Here is a 17,005-nt window from a genome sequence, read left to right as displayed (position 1 = left end):
CATAGAATAACATAACCTAGATAGACCGGCTCTCTGTTGGCTTAACTGTATGGACTCGGCGCCTTCAGGACAGAAGGCGGCAAACCAAACAAAAGTGGGGTGTTGAGTGCAAACTATAGCTATTTATTCAATTGAGACACTTGGCAATAAGCTACTCAAGGTTTCAGAAAACTGGCTTACAATGACTACTAAAATTTCTACTGAATTTGAGGCTATTTTTGAAATGGATGGAAATTCAAAGAGCTCACTTTTTCAAACCATTTTAAAACAAGTGGTTGTCTGTTAACTGTGTCTTCTTATCTCTCTGAAGATCAAGGCTGTATTTGGTAGCATGCAAATAAACCTACAGCAAGTTTCAATATTTTACAAACTTTGGCACTCAGAATCCATCAAGTATCTTTTGTAAATACACTTATCTCTGATAAGAGGAATAAGTGTATCACGCTTGTTACATGAGCTTTTGCCCCAGTATCAGTCATCATCTGGAATACTTTTGATTCCACACATCTGACAGCCTTTTGAAAAAATCCTCACCAAAGCCTTGCACACTCGTATAAAATAAAAAACTTGCCTAAACTGATTGCCATCCTAATCTGCTTGTTATTATTCAGCCTACGCATTTCATTTTTAATTGAAAACTATTTCAGAGTACTAACGGAGTTTCCAAATGTCAGTTCTGAAGGCAAGGCTGAGATCTCCAGCCATTTGCAAGGTATGGCCAGAATACGTAACTCAGGTTTTTCTTTTCACTACCTGCTCTTTTTCTGGATTTTTCTGTCTTCTGGGTAACTTACTAGCTCTCTGACATACAATGCCTAGTAAATAATACATGCTTGATCAATATTTTCTTAATTGCAGGGATGGAAAGGATTGACTGCAACCTGGACTAAAGAATTCAAGGAAGGAAAAAATCCTTTGCATGGTGGCACTGTGACATTAAAAATGGCAGGGTGAATGGGGTAGACAACCAGGGACTTGGAATATCAAATAGAGGTCATTGTTCTGTGATTTCCTCTTTGACTTGGACTCAGCAAGCCTCACTGAAATACCTGATCAAAAGCATTAACTAAACATAAGTGGGACAGGATAGATGAATCAATACTATAACGAGGAAAGTACTGTCTTATTTCTGACAAAGTGTTGGGCTGTTTGAAAGTACATGAGGGAAAAGAAATGCTCATTAAAAACACTAAATGATTAATGGCATTAAAGAAAAGAAATATAAAGCAAAAAGGAAGGACACTAAGAAATAAAAGTCAGATTTGAGAAAGAACCAAATAGAAATTCTACATATAAAAAATATAGTCATGGAAGTAAAAATATCTCCATAGATCTGTTAATAGATTCGATTCCGCTGAAAAGAGAATTTTTGAACCAGAAAATAAATCCGAGGTAGTAACTCAGATTCTAGCACAGAGTTATAAAGAATAAATATTAAACAGAGACAGAATGAGATGGTCCAACAAACGTCTGGTAGTAATTACAGAAGACATGACCAAAGTAGCAAACAGAAGAGACAGTGGCTATAATGTCTCAGAATTGATGAAAAATGTAAATCATCAAATTTTAAAAGGAAAACATGTCCCAGACAGGATAAATTAAAGTAATTTCACACCTACGTAGGTGAAATAACAAAAAGACCCAAAAAATCCCAAAGAAAGCTTCACAGAAGAGAATATCTGATGGTTGTCATTCTACAGATAATCTGACAGAAGAATGTGAATTGGCACACACACGCGTGCACACACAAACACACACACACAAAAGGCCAGAAAGAAATGAAATCATTCCATCAAAACACTTAAGGAAAATTCTTACAAACTTAGAAACGCAGATCCCTCTGAATTCAGGACTGAGGGTGAAATGACGACTGTTTCTAGTATCAAAGCCTCGAAAGAGTTTACCACTCACAGCCTCCTGCTGCAAGAACTCCTGAAGGATGTACATCCAGGGCAGGAATTAGATACAAGAAGCAAAGGTAGCTGGTAAATAGGTAGGTACCTATAAATACATTTGGTTATTTAAAAAAAAAGTAACAATGACTAATTTCAAGATTTTAAAAATGTAAAACTAAAATACTAAACAGTAATAACTTGGAAATCAAAGCATTCTAAAGTCCATGTATTGTCCAGAAGAGGGGAGAGATATTAAGAATACGTATAAACTCAAATGTATAACTTCCAAACCAATGGAGGGGACCAGGGTTGTTACTGATATTCTCACAAACACTGAGGACTAACAATTTAATAGGCTGAGCCCTCGATTTTGGGGCTTGCCCTTATGAAGCCTGTTACTGCACAGGAGAGGCTAAGCCTACTTAGAACTGTGCCTAAGAGTCTCCCCCAGAGAACCTCTTTTGTTGCTCAGATGTGGCCCTCTTTCTAAGCCCACTAGACAGGTGAACTCACTGCCCTCCTCCCTACGTGGGACATGACTCCCAGGGGTGTAAATCTCCTTGGCAACGTGGGACCTGACTCCCAGGGATGAGCCTGGACCTGGCATCATGGGTTTGAGAAAATCTTCTTGACCAAAAGGGGTAAACAAATTGAAACAAAATAAAGTTTCAGCCACTAAGAGACTTCAAATGGAGTCAAGAGGTTACTCTGGAGGGCATTCTTATGCACTACATAGATATCCCTTGTTAGGTTTCAGTGTATTGGAATAGCTAGAAGGAAATAACTGAAACTGCCAAACTGTAACCCAATAACCTTGATTCTTGAAGATGGTTGTATAACAATGTAGCTTACATGGTGTGACTGTGTGACTGTAAAAACCTTGTGGCACACACTCCCTTTATCCAGTGTATGGATGGATGAGTAGAAAAATGGGGACAAAACCTAAATGAAAAATAGGGTGAGATGGGGAGGTGGTGATCTGGGTGTTCTTTTCTACTTTTATTTTTTATTCTTATCTTCATTCTTTTTGGGGTAAGGAAAATGTTCAAATATTGGTTGGGGTGAAGAATGCAGAACTATATGATGGCAATGTGAACACTGATTGTTCACTGTGGATGACTGTTTGGTATGTGAATATATCTCAATAGAACTGAATTAAAAAATAAAAAAATAAAAAATAAAACAATGAGTGGGGAGTGGGATAGAGAAAATTCAAACAACCCAATAGAAAACGAAAGTGGGGAGGGGAAGAATGGAAGGTCAGCTGGCCGTGACCTATCTTCTCTGGCTTTGTGATAATAGCTTAATTTATTGGGACAGGAAATGAAGTGTCATGCCACACATCTTAATGAGCTCACATCTGACCTTCAACTATTTGGGAATGGCAGAGGAGAATCAACTTTAAAAAGATTTGGGAGAACAGCCATTTGAACAAGGAGCAGCAAGGAATATAAATTTTCCAACAGTTAGCCTGCCAGAAGAAAACCAGAGATGCAACCAGAAGTTTATGACAAACCCGCTCATAGAAATGAAGTTGTTAATTCATTCTGCTGCTGAGTGAAGCATATGCTACTGAAACACAAGTTCGACTAACATGATTGTGCTAACAAGATATTCAATCATACTACAATTTACAAGCTGAAATATCCAAGTGCGTTCCTCTAATTTATCAACTATCTATCCAAACCCAAAGCTTCCAAACAGCGTTCTGTGTTTCCTGGTCTAATGGGAGCTCTTGCATGGATTCTGGTTTTCCCTCCTGCTGAGGGGGCATGCTTATAAACAGAGAGAAGCATTTTCCTGCAGTATTTCCAGGAGGGGATCCATTTACCACATAGGGTCACCTCTAAACCAAAATGAATGGAGGGAAGAAATGGCATGTAATGAATCCAACCAACAAAGATTCTCTGAGACTGCGCTCCACTAAGTGTTGAGTGCTGCAGAGAATGCAAAGTGGTGAAAGACAAGGTCATCTGTCCCCTTCAGGAACCAAATTTATACCAGAGCATAACCCAAAGTTATGATATTTCAGTTTGGGGTATGATAACATGTCCACCTTCTCTATGTTGCTTTTACAAATAAGGTGACATTCTTTGAGCTCCCAGATGCTGGGCAGTGTGTGGACTGTTGATTTACTCTGGAGGCAAGGGAGATTAAGACATGGAATTAAAAGTCAGTCCAATAACTCCCAAGATTGACAATCCACCCTAGGTGATAGAGAAGCTGGCTCCAACAACAACAGCCTGAATTATCAGGAGCTGAAAGCAGATATTTAGTTAGGGCACATCTTTATCCCCAGCACTGGAGGGGTTTAAGCAACACTGAATGGCAGCTTCTTGCAGAGGCTGCGAAGAGGATCTACTCATATGATAGCAGGATTTGTTTTGTTTTGTTTCACCACACACTCCCAACTCCTTGCTACTTCCCATTCCACCATAATGCATTTGGCTCCCATTCATAAAAATAATATAATTCATAAAAATATATAATTCATAATATATATATATAATTCATAAAAATATAATTCATAATATAATTCATAATATAATTCATAATATAATTCATAATATAATTCATAAAAATAATATAATGAAAATGAGTGAACCTATCACCCAACAGAAGAATTAGAACACTATCTCTGCCTGCCATCCACCTGGCATTTCTCCCTTTTTCCCATTGCAGACAGGTGCACATGCAGGTCAAGGTTTCCTTGTTTGGGCAACTCCCTGATGCTCCTTGAAAAACAGGAGCTTAGTGCTACTCACAGTGTGGTTCCCAGACCACGGGCCAGTCTGTGAAGTGTGTGCTAAGGAAATCAGAAGCTTGAAATGGAATAAAAATCAACTCTGCCACTAAGGACACTGTGTAGTTCAGCTGGCATTTTTTCATAACAAGACTTTCTCAATGGAGGAAGCCACGTTGATTTACACTGTTGCACAAGCTCCTCATCTCAGTGCAGATCGACTCTTTGTAAAGAGTCATTTCTAAGGCCCAAGCCAATTCTCAGAGTCTAGATTCTATGGTCATTTAGGGTCACAGGATGAGCCAGCACACGATCAGATGAATGCAGCACCAAGAAGTACTGACCAGTACAGTTGGCTTCATCAGACCAGTCTCTGCAGTCGTTGTCTCCATCACACACCCAGGAGGAGCGGATGCACATGCCAGAGCTGCAGTTGTATTCATCGCTCCGGCACTGGTGAGTTTCTGCAGGGGAGAGCATAAAAGCAAAGATGTGAGCACAAAAGCTTGCCCTAGAGCATCAAAACAATGATCCCCATAGCTCAGAATTCTGTCTCTGGTGTCAAAGCTCACAAGGGTTGGAGACGGAACCATTATCGCTGATTATCCAAGAAGAGAATGGATGAAGAGACCTTTAACTGGGGGTGTAAGGTCAACTCAGATAGCCTCACAAGTGATACACTGCACATGCACTGCAGGTGTGCTGAAATACTGACACCCTCCAACTCCTGCAGCCAGTTGCTTCTAGGCAATAACAGCCTAATCTATTTATCCCAGGACACTGCACAAATATTTACCAGGAGGGAAGCAGTGATCTAAGAGCCCAGTGACCCCAGGGAATAGAACTCTCAAGAAACAGATGACTTCTAGAGACAGAGCCTTCAGCTTCAGAAAAGGAATAACGAGAACTCCAAGAGTGCTGATCGACGGGAGAAGCCCAGCTCAGAGAAAGCATGATTAGTGCTGAGCTTCCAAAACAGAGGAAACATAAGTTAAGGACTTGCTGTGGGCAGAGCTCCAAGGATGCCGGCTGCTGTGCTGTCTCCAGGAGGTTGGGAGGAATCAGTGCAATCAACCAAAGCCTGAAAGGAGGCTGCCCCCGCAGCTTCTTTCACTGGCCCTGGGGATATCGTTAAAACAGAACTTGCAAATTGAATTTTATGGATCCTCAGAAAACAGAAGTAGCCAAGCATGAGTCCCAGAGCAGCTGCCCCAGTTGCCTGACCCAAGAGGCAGGTTGGTGGCTGTGCTGGTGATTCAGATATTTCTGGGGAAATAGTCTAGAGACTAACAGAAAGAGCCTAGATCCGAGAGGGGGCCAGAAACAGAGGGTCTGAGGGGTCTGAGATGGCTTAATAGTCAAACCTGCACCCAGTAAGTGAGGCAGAAATGTGTAGCTATGTTGAGTTTCCTTCCCATCCTAGCACAGCTGTGTACTTGAACAGACTTGCATGTGCTCTGCTGGGGAGGAAACAGTGACAAGGAAAGGAAATCAGTTGTGAATCTCAGGGACACGTTGTCCTATGCTTTACATTTTTACAAAGATGAAGGGAAATTACCTAACCCCTACCTCCAAAAATTCCTCCAAGAGCCGGGCTAGGTACATCTTCTGCATGAAAGGGGCTCTGAATGTGCTCTGTTAGATCAATCATGTTAAAAGTATTTATGAAAAGTTTTGGTAATGGATGGCAGTGATGGGAGCACAACATTTTGTGAACATAATTAACACCACTGAATTATAAATTTGAATGTGGTTAAAAGGGGAAATTTTAGGTTGCATATATGGTACTAGAATGAAAATTTTTAAAAAAAACCATAGGACTGTACAATACAGCAAACCTTACGTGAATTATGGACTAAAATTAATAGTATAATTATAATAATATTGTTTCATCAAATGTAACAAAGGCACCCCACCAATGCAAAGTGTTACTAGGGAAAATTGCGGGGGTGGGGGGTATATGGAAACTACATTTTCTGCATGATTTTCCTGTAAACTAACAACCTAACTACTAATAAAAATAAACAAATAAAAAGGGATGAGGATGAGCAGCCCCTGTGCTCATTTCAGTCTCTTTGAGTCAAACTGCCAGCCCATCATTAAGCAGGCCCAGGATACAGCTTGCGAGTACTGCCCCTGGGACAGGGAGAGGGGGTAGGCCAGGGCCACACCAGTTCATCACTGTGTCTGGCGAGAGTTGGCCCCATTTTCACTTCCCCTAATGCCTCTGACTCCTCCAATCTGGTGCACTGTGTATATTGCATAATACCCCTATGCAGACTGTCAGCAACTGCAAGTTTGGGACTACAGTCTATTAACTGGGATTGGCTCTCATGAAACCGCCAGAAAGGCAATTGTGCAACAGAAAAGGCACAAAATTAGAAAATACGGGATAGGTTCTAGTTCCCCAGTCTGCCATAAATTAGTTCTGTTGCCTTGAATAAGTCTCTTAACCTCTACAGATGTCAGTCACTTAATCTGGAAATCGAAGACAGAGCTAGAGAATCCCAATCGTTCCTTACAATTCTAACACAGGTTTTCTAAATATAAAATATCTCCATTCAGAAAATAGATGCTCAATCAATGTTGATACCATCGGCTGACTTCAGAGTTCAGCAAATTGGATTGCTTAAAAAAACACCGTTCCCGAAAGTACAGATGCATCTTCAGGGAGCTATTCTCACAGCCACTCAGAAGTGTGAGCCACGTCTGCACACCTGTTAACAAATGCCTGGATTCATTCAGAAATCTTCACTTCCTTACTATCACATTGTATCCTCATAGCATCTCTGCAAGACAAGGCAGAGTCCATAGCCCCATTTTACAGATGAGAAAACCAAGGTGCATCAACGGCTAAATAAGTGACAGGAGCTGAAGCTAAACTCCATCTCTTCTGACCATTTGCTGTGGATCTGGTGTTTCCAAGGGAATTGGATCCTCATGAAAAACAGCACACAATGAGCTCACCAAGAGCTGTATGGAAAAGGAAATGAATCAACTCCACCATGTGGATGGGAGAGGTTATGCAGTTGGAATATAATCAACCCTGAAACAGCTGTGAGAAGTACTCCATTTCCAACCCATATTCCAGCCAACAGTTCTCCCCCGTGAACACAAACAGGGTCCAAGGGCATCACATCCTCACCACAGTGACTTTCATCGCTGTTGTCTCCACAGTCATCCTCCATGTCACATTTATAGGAGAGTGGGATGCATGTCCCAGACTCCTGGCAACGGAACTGGGTGTCCAGATCACAAATAGTGGTGGCTAAAACGGGAGGGAGACAAGATACTCGTTAGGTACAAGAATTCTCCCCAGCAAACACACTATGGGAAAACCAATTTGAAAATAGAAGGAAGCAGATTTTAATCATAGCAACAGAAATTGAATCTATGTGCATGGAAGATATAAATTGCGTGAGAACTTGAAATTCACAACCAAGGGAGATAAGGGCCTCTCTTCCCATGGACAGTGGGTGTCTAGACCTGAACAGGGTAGGAGGAGGAGAAACTGCTGCCTGGCTTGGAAAGAGAGTGACGGGCTGGATTACCTCCTAGGATTCCTTCAGGTTTGCAAATATGAAGGTTTCTCCCTAAATAAGTGGCAGAAATAACTTCATCTAGAAAACCACCAATTGGAAAGCCGATTTTGCACATGAGAAGCTGGCACTTCATCGTGAACCTGCCAAGGGTCGGGTGGAGGTCGAATTCTGCAACAGGAACACAGCCTCTGCTTTCAGGCAAGACGGGGTTTCAAATCTCGCCTCTGCCTCTTCCCTGGGTAATTCCTTTTAACCTCCCTGAGCCTCAGGGTCCTCAGCTCTAAAATGAAGATAACATAATATGGCCAAAGGCTTTTGGTCAGTGTCAGAAAGACTAGATTTGAACCTTGACTCTACCACCCACAACTTATTTAACGTCACCATTCTATGCCTCCATTTCCCCTGCTGTAAAGTGGGAGACAACACCGACCTCGTAGCATCATTACGAAGGTAAGTAAGAAAACAAGTCTGGGACCGGGATTAAATATAATGGGCTCTAAAGGAACGTCAGTTCTCTAACTCAGTGCCCCTGTCGCATCAGAAGGGGCACAGAATTAGATTCCCTCCCTCTTCTAAACAGAAATTTCTTGGGCTGAAGCACAATCCCCAGGGCCCGGGGAAGGGCCTCCAGGAAAGGCTTTGGGAAGAAAGGCTGGTCTCAGGAGCCGCTGATGGGCTGACGTATAAGGTGTGATGTGACAACACAGAATGCTGGGATGGAAGGTGTGGGTGTGCCGTGAGATGAAAAACCAAACAGCAGCACCACTGTCAGATGTCCCGGCAGCTCTTATTTGAGGTTCCATTTCTTCCCTGTAATTGAGCTCTTGGTAGGAGGAAGTGGATGAATGCAGAAATGACAAGACTGAAGGGAATTCATGTCAAAGTCTGAGTGCCTGACAACCACCCGCTGGAGCAGTCTGCTTAAGAGGGAGGGAAATCTGACAGCACCCCTTCTGCGTCTCCCGTCACGCCCCCCATCTTCTCTCCCCTGGCAGCCTGCAGGATGCCTCACTGAACTTCCGTGACAGTGCCCGTCACGGCCGTCCCTCTCTGCAGCCCTGCCCATGAACAGAGCCATTCCCGCCATCTCAACCAGCACCCCCCCCCCCCCCGTGTGCCTGACCTCCCAGATAAGGGACCCTGAGAAGGCACAGAGAAGCACTGCTCCCCAACCCCCTGCCACACCTGACTTGGCGGACCTCAGCCAAGTGACGCTGAGAGGGAGGAGAGCAGAAACCAGTCATAGGGTCTCGGGAAGGTCAATCCTAGCTGACATTTACAGCAAAACAGGAGATGGTCAGAGCCAGCGCCACACTCCTCCTGGAGGAAGAACTGACATTCTGCATGGGAAGCTGTGAGGTCAGCAACAGAGCCCAGGGCTGAGCGGGAGGGCAGGCGCTGAGGGGAACAGGTCCCCTGAGGCTGGATGTCTTTTCTCAAAACGCTGAACCAATAGGAGACCCCAGCTCATCCATCTGGTTGAAACCAAAGGCCATGGACACAAAGGGATATGTCAAGATGTCATATATCACTAGTTATTGGACACGAGTTCCTCTACTTTGTGTCTCTCTGCTTCCACGATGCCTAATTATATCTGGATGAGCTCCTTGCATTTATTCATTCTAAGAAGCATCCTTGCCCCCCTTTTGTGATAAACTCTCTGCTTCAACACTGTTACTAGTATGTGTTAATGTTTTTAGAGAGTGTTGGCTATTTCCCCACAAATAAACAGTTGTTCCTTAGACTCGGGTGGGTAGAGAAGGTTTTATCCATGGCCTTTCTGCAGAGACACAGAGAGGCTTAGTGCTTTTCCAAATCTACTACTTGATCAGCTCTTCTCCCTCAGTGTGAAAGTTAGCCTCTGCAGTCAAGGAAAAAAGATTAAGGGAAAGTTCTGATAAATAACCTCCAACAAAAACGCACAGGATTGCAGGCCCCAGATGAGTTTAATTTATTGGCTCCTAGGGTTGCTTTCTGGGTGCAGAAGCATGTGTGCCTGGCAGGGACGGGACAACTGGCTAAAGACACCCACCAGGAGCCAGAGGGGTATCTGCAGCCACCATCAGCCTTCCTGCACTACAGACTGGTAAATGAGCTTCTGGATTTCCAAAGGTATAACATGTGAAGAAGCAGCCTTCTGCCTAGTTCCTCACTTTCCTGATTCTGGTCCCTTCCCCCATCTAGTTCATTCTTCCCAAAGCCAAACTCTTACCATGTCACAGCAACAGTTCCCGCTGCTATTCTAGTAACTAGTTCACAGGGGCCTTGCTCAGCTGGTCCCCACCCAGCCAAACGCATCTTGCCCCACAGTCCCCACTCTCACTCTTCTGATGACCCCACCAAGCTTCCTCATTGCCTGTCCGTGCCACACACCCCCCAACCTCTGGGCTTTCACATCTGCTGCTCCCCCACCTCAGCGTGGCTCGCTCCTCACTGATACTGCCCAAGGTTGATTTGGATGCCTTTCCTATATGTGCACGGTGCTTCCCGTCACAGCCTCCACCGCTCGACTGTAACTGCCTGCTGCCTTTTTTGACTCCCCTTCCGGCTATACACCCCATGGGACAGGGGCCCTTTCCACCTTCATCCCTGTTAAGAGCCCCACACCCAGCACTGAGCCTGGAACAAAGGGTTCTCAATCCACACTCACTGAGCAATTGTATGAATGGGTTACTGACTGGTGGCCTCCTTATAAGGTGTCCTTGACACTATTAAAAATTAAGTGAAGAAAAGATGGGTAGCTAACATTTGGGGTAAATAAATCATCCATTATAGCTAGTTGTCTGTTTTCCTTCAAATTTTGCTGAACAGTCATGCACAGATCCAGTCCAAAGGTGACATTAAGTGCGAACGTCCCCACACTCCAGGCCCAACCAGGCATCAGCACTGATCAATTACAGCAATCACCGGAGCCTGGCAGGCAACCAACGTCACCTGATAAAACCTGCCTGCCTTCCCTGAAAGGCTGAACAATGAATGCATTTGTAAGTCACCCACCAGGGTCACCAGCTTTGCTACAGTGGTAGAGCCAAGACTAGAGCCAACCTCCCTAATCCTCAATCACTTCAATTTCAGCCATGCGACACCTACTTACCAATCTCTTGCAATGGATAGTGAACTTATAAATTTATGTGTTTTTGCAATAAATAATCATATATATCTAAGAAGAAAGCATAACTGGTGACGGAAACATGTGTTCTCTGTTATCCAAGCCTCATCAGCTCAAATGGGCATCACCACTCACTGGTGACCATCACCGAAAGCCCCCAGCCCAGAGGGAGCCGAGCCGCCTTCCGCATGACGGCACTGAACGTCCCGTAACCCAGCCACGCGCGACACTCACGGCAGTCTCTCTCGTCGCTCATGTCCCCGCAGTCATTGTCGAAATCACACCACCAAATGCTGTTGATGCAGTTCCCGTTGCTGCAGCGATACTGGCTGCGGAGACAGCCGTTCTCTAGCCGGGGACCACGGCAGGGAGGAAGCAACACGAATGTTATCCTTAGTGCTGGGCCACAGAGTTTCCACTTCTCTCCCCAGGTACACACCCCTTAGCTGGTAACGGGGGGAGGGACAGCGAGCACATGCACTCACAGGGAAGGAATCATCAGACAGCGCCTCTTTCTTTCCCCTTTTAATTAAAATTAATGGAGAAGAGGCAGGATGGAAGGAGGGTTGAGGGGTAGTTACAATGATGAAAAAGGAGAGTGACGATGTCAATTTGGTTTATTGGGTAGAGGAGACCGGACATCAACATTATAAAAAATAAGAATTACCCAAGAAATGCTTTACTGGACTGTGTAAGCATGGTATTAAAATATACATATCCAATAGAGCTATATTCAATACACAGTTTTCCCAGTTTTTCCAACCAAGTGGGTTGTGAAGATTTGCTCTTCATATTCTGAAGATTTTTTTTTTTGTCCCATGACTTCCTTAAAGCAAGTGGCCCTAATTCCTCACTCACAGAAAATGTACTGCTTAGTATAAACTGGGTCAAGGACATGCAATTGGCCTCTTGTCTGGATGCCCAAAGGCATTCTGCGAGGACTAGGGACAAGCCTTTGCACCCCCCTCTTGGAATATGGCATTGACACTGCCTGTTCCATTCCAGAGAACTTTCAAGATGACATCCAGAGCCTGCAATAACAGCTCCGAGTTCTAAGAAGGGAAGGCTCATCTTTTCCCACCTGGATTTTCTTAAGGAAGACTGATTATGAGGGTTCCTGCTATGCATTTCGCTGCCCTGGCTGCATGAGAAGGGAGGTTAAGATTCCAAAGCAAATATAACCTTGGGAATAAGGAAAAGTGGGGATTCTGGACATCAATCCAGGTACTTCACGGCAGAGACCCCTCCCAGGGTTCGCCTCACTGGCAGAAAGAGGAGGCCGGTAAGAATTAGGGAAGAAAAATTAAACAGCCTTCAGAGGACAAACGTTCAAAGCCATATATTCAAATTCAAAGGGGGAGTGGATGAGGCAGCTCCACCACCCAGTCACCGGTGGGAAGCAAAGACTCCAGAAGACCTCTCTGCAAACGCTGGTCGGAAATGTGGGGACATTCCTGGGGTGCGGGGAGGGATCACTGCGATGTGAGATTAGGTGAACTCAGAAGGCACCCAAACCAGTTATTTTTTCCAAGTCAGGTTGGTCCGACTTACAGGAAGCAGGAGAAGTTGGGGATCCTAGATGTGGGAGGAGGGTGAGGAAAGGAAGCAGCAGCAGAAGAAGGGGAGACCCTGAGGAAAGCCTGTGTCATCCGACATTAAACTGCAAAGACACCAGTATTATTTTTGCATGAACAGCTTGGGTCTGTTCTGGAAAAGGACAAAAGGGGCCTTAGAATCTGAACTGGGGTGACTGTGGGAATGAATCTAGTGGATTTTATTTTTCTCTTGGACTTTTTTTAAATAACCCAAAAAGGTGAAGGGGTGGAGTGCACTGGGAGGGAAGAGGGAAGGGAGGCAGATGGGTGGAAGAGGAGAAGGGGGCGTACCTTCTTTGACACAGGTGTTGTTCTTCAGCTGGTAACCCTGAGGACAGTCACACACGAGGTACCCGGATGGCAGGACACTACCTGACACGCCCTCGGGACACCTGCAGCTGTGACTGTGATTGGCCTTGGGCAGGCAGAGCAGGCTGCACGGCTTGGACACACAGGCATTGCTTCCTGGAGAGCAGACACACAAAGCAGAAATGGGTGAGTATACAGCATGAAGCGCTTGACAGAAGGACATCAGTGCAACCTCCTCGTTTTATAGACAAGACGGCACGACGCTCAGAGGGGGGATGTGGCAAGCTTTGGGGGCTAGAACAACACAGCCATGGTTTATCGGTGACCAGCTCCCAGGCCTTGGCTAGACCAGGTAGCCCCAGAACCAAGCTAGGAAGATGAGATGTTCCTTCAAGGAATTTGAAATCGGGATACTTAGAGACTAAGAAACTAGCCAGGGGAGCTGGAGCTGGGAGAAAGGACCCATAGCGTGGGTGCTGAAGGTGGGGCATAGCCAGCCAGAAACATGTGCAACTCAAAGATGTGCAGAAGCAAAGCCTGATCATGCCAACAAAATTGGACTGCAGGGAGAGTCAGAAAACTGAAGCAGATTTATGGAGAGAGAAAGGACTAGACCACGGTCACAGAGAGAGAAAGGAGAGAAGAGGGATGCTACAAACAAAAACATGATACAACTATCAAGTAACATAAAGGTCACACAGATCATGAAATACATTTCACAAAATGGAAAAAATAATAAGAAAAAGTTTGATAATTCTCAACTAATGATGGTTCTTCAATTGTGCCATCTCATGGACAAAACTCACCCACCCCACACATACACCAGAACCATATCCAAGTCCTCTGTTGCCATCCAGCCAAAATTTTAGTTATGCCATGCCTCTCCTGGCCTGCAGGTTGGAAAATGGGGTTCATTCATGACATTGTATTGATACAGGTGGAAACACACTCAGGAGCTTTGGATGTGTTGGCCACTCATCAGTTTTTAATTAGCACCACAAATAAAAATCACAATGACATAGCAACAGTGTTGCTCTTAGACTAAGGCCAAGGAAGTGGGGGGCATTACCAAAGAAATAAACTACACACATCCACGGTGAAAGAGCTACGACGAGGCATTCAGAAGTTCAACAAATAACTGAATCAGCCATAAAGCTTTGATTAGCATAGAAGCATAACCAGCTGACTAGAACCTGATCCGTCCCATGGGCAGAGACTGCGTCTTCATCTCAAACATGCATGCACTTGGCTACGGAAGGGAACGTGGAATTGACTCAGAGCCACCACTAATGAAAAATAACTCAGAAAGGCTCTGGAACATGTTCTCTGTATTCAAAGGACAGCATCTCACTCAATGTTCCAAGAAACTGAACAATAATAGAATATGATGTTATTTTAAAACACTCAATTACAGGATAATATTTTCACCTGTGACAAACATTTTCGCAAGCAGAGTAAATTTCCCTCTCAAACAAGCAAAAGGTAAGCGCACAGGATCCAAAAAAGGGGTGCTGCACTGCAGGAGAGTGATCTAGGCACAGATAGGTCCAATTATAATCTAAAAGGTAGTGTCTGGGGGCAAACCCCAAACCAGAAGCCAGGCCCACACCAGTCCAACCAAGACAGTGACCCCAAGAGGGGAGCAGAGCAGGAGTGTGCGGGTTGGTAGGAAACCACGGCAGAGAAAAGGGAAGTGCTGAATCACACAGAACCTGAAAGAGGATGGATGCAGGAAGGAGCAAAGTCCCCAACACCACCAGAACACAGCAACAGACCCCTCCTACAGGACGCCAACAGTCCTGGGCACGTGACGTGGGCAACACAAAGAGCATCATCCCAATGTGAAGAGTGGACAGATGACAGCCAGCATCTTCAAAGCTGGCCTGTTAGAAGACCAAACACGATGGTGCCACTGGGCTTATCCAGAACACTCTCTTAATTCTTCTTTGGAAAACACCTCTAGCAATTCTCTCACTTCGATACCTGTACATTTGGCAATGATTAACATCTTATTGCAAATATTAATTATCCTCATTACAGATATTTATGAACATATGCTTACTGATGGCTTTGAAAGAGAATTCCAAGAGCTCCAAAATATCTGAAGCCATCACAGCATCAACTGAATCCATTAACAGCCTTACAAAGTAACTTCTTTAAAGAAAAAAAAAAAGACTTTACAAAGAATAAATTCCAGTGATACTATTTAAAAACCACCCAGGTTAAAAGGCAAGAAATGCATCCATTTATAACCAAATATCCCAAATTGATCAGTGTTCTAACTGAACAAAATTTTTATCACAAAGTAGCATCCATCAAAATCTAGAACTTCTCAAAAACCATAGGACTGTACAACACAGTGAACCCTAATGTAAACTATGAACCAGAGTTAACAGTACAATTATAATAACATTCTTTCCTCAGTTGTAACAAAGATACCACACTAATGCAAAGTGTTAACAACAGCGGGGGAAGGTATATGGGAACTTATTTTCTGCATGATTTTTCTGTAAATCTATAATTGTTCCAATTTGTAAAAAACTTCAAGAAATCTAGTACTTTTCAATAAACCAATGTCACATTACTTAGGACACTGCTCTTCCAACAGCAGATGACTATAGGGGGAGCAGAGCCTGAGGGTTTTACTAAAGTTCAACCTTTGAAGTCATGGTTCAGATTCTTACATCTCATTAAATGATGTAAACAAGTTCCTGAACCTCTGACTGCTGTGTCCTCATCTACAAAACGTGGATTTGGGGAAGACTAACTGAGATTCAACATGCACATAAAACACTTTCATATGGTGCTTATGACACAGTAAACCCTGAACACATGTAGTTACTATCATCATTATTGGTTTACACTTGGCTAGCAGAAAGGTCACTAAGTGATAGGAGTAGACAACAAAAATAAAGATTGACTGGCATGAGGGGTTGTGAAGAGGCATTGAGAATTTGCAACCCTCTCAAGCGTCCAAAAAAGCAGGCAGGTTGGAGCCAAGAAGTGCAAGCCCGAGAAGCCTGCAGGGCACACAGCCAGTGGGGGCAGCCAGTTGTCATTGTAAAAGCTTTGATTTAAACCCACAGAGGCCTGTCCAAAAGATTGCAAGCTTGCTTTCCTGGCCGTGGGTGGTTGTGGACATGTGGGAAGGGGGTGACAGCCCTGGACGAATCCTGCTTGCAGGAGAGAGTTCTAGAGGTAGATGGAGAAAGGGACCAATAGAGGGCAATGACTGGCCTTGGCTTGAAAGGACAGACAGGCCTGGCCCTGCACGGTCTGTGTGCCACCCGCCAGCCCACACTTCCCTTCTCAGCCAGCCTCTCCTGTGTCCAGACATCAGGCGCCCCCCAGAATTTTTCTGGCTGGTTGAAATGAGAACACAAATGCAAGGGCTCAGCCAAAAACTCCCCACCATCACTATGCTCCCTGGGGCTCGTGAGCTGTACTGTGACTGTGAGGATGAAGTGGCCAGTGAACAGCCCAGAAGTTACCACCTTCATCTGAACACAGTGTTTCAGAAGCTGCCACATGCTCATCCAACGCATGCTCGTGAGCACTTGCAAGCATGAAGATCCGCTCTTCCAGACTGAGTGAGAACTGCTGAAAATTCCTCTTGGCAAGCAGGGTGGATTAGTAGGGGTGGGTGTCCTCTAACACACAGGCCCTGCGATTTGAGTCACCAGAGCTGAGAAGCATGATTCCTTCATCTTTCCCTATTTTAAAAGCAAGCACTGCTCCTAAGAAAGAACACCTCCTAGCAAAAGCCCAGCTCCTGAACCAGCGAGGGCACTCTGGGAAGACTCATGAACATC

The 17,005-nt window shown here is 44.5% G+C and overlaps 1 protein-coding gene across 2 annotated transcripts in view; it reads right to left on the bottom strand.

The window, feature by feature from the left end:
* SORL1 (sortilin related receptor 1) overlaps nt 1-17,005 on the bottom strand; it is a 170,602-nt gene that overhangs the window by 54,349 nt on the left and 99,248 nt on the right. For both annotated transcript variants that reach the window (XM_037841759.1, XM_037841758.1), the window contains exons 22-25: nt 13,176-13,349; nt 11,524-11,637; nt 7,784-7,906; nt 4,983-5,102 (exon numbers count right to left, since the gene is read on the bottom strand). In XM_037841759.1, the coding sequence (XP_037697687.1) occupies nt 4,983-5,102; nt 7,784-7,906; nt 11,524-11,637; nt 13,176-13,349 (531 nt within the window). The remainder of the gene's footprint in view (nt 1-4,982; nt 5,103-7,783; nt 7,907-11,523; nt 11,638-13,175; nt 13,350-17,005) is intronic.

This window comes from Choloepus didactylus, chromosome 6 (assembly GCF_015220235.1).
Source record: "Choloepus didactylus isolate mChoDid1 chromosome 6, mChoDid1.pri, whole genome shotgun sequence".
Classification (NCBI taxonomy): Eukaryota; Metazoa; Chordata; class Mammalia; order Pilosa; family Megalonychidae; genus Choloepus; species Choloepus didactylus.
The sequence above is the reverse complement of the archived record's forward strand: the minus strand, read 5'-3'. Positions and strand labels throughout refer to the sequence as shown.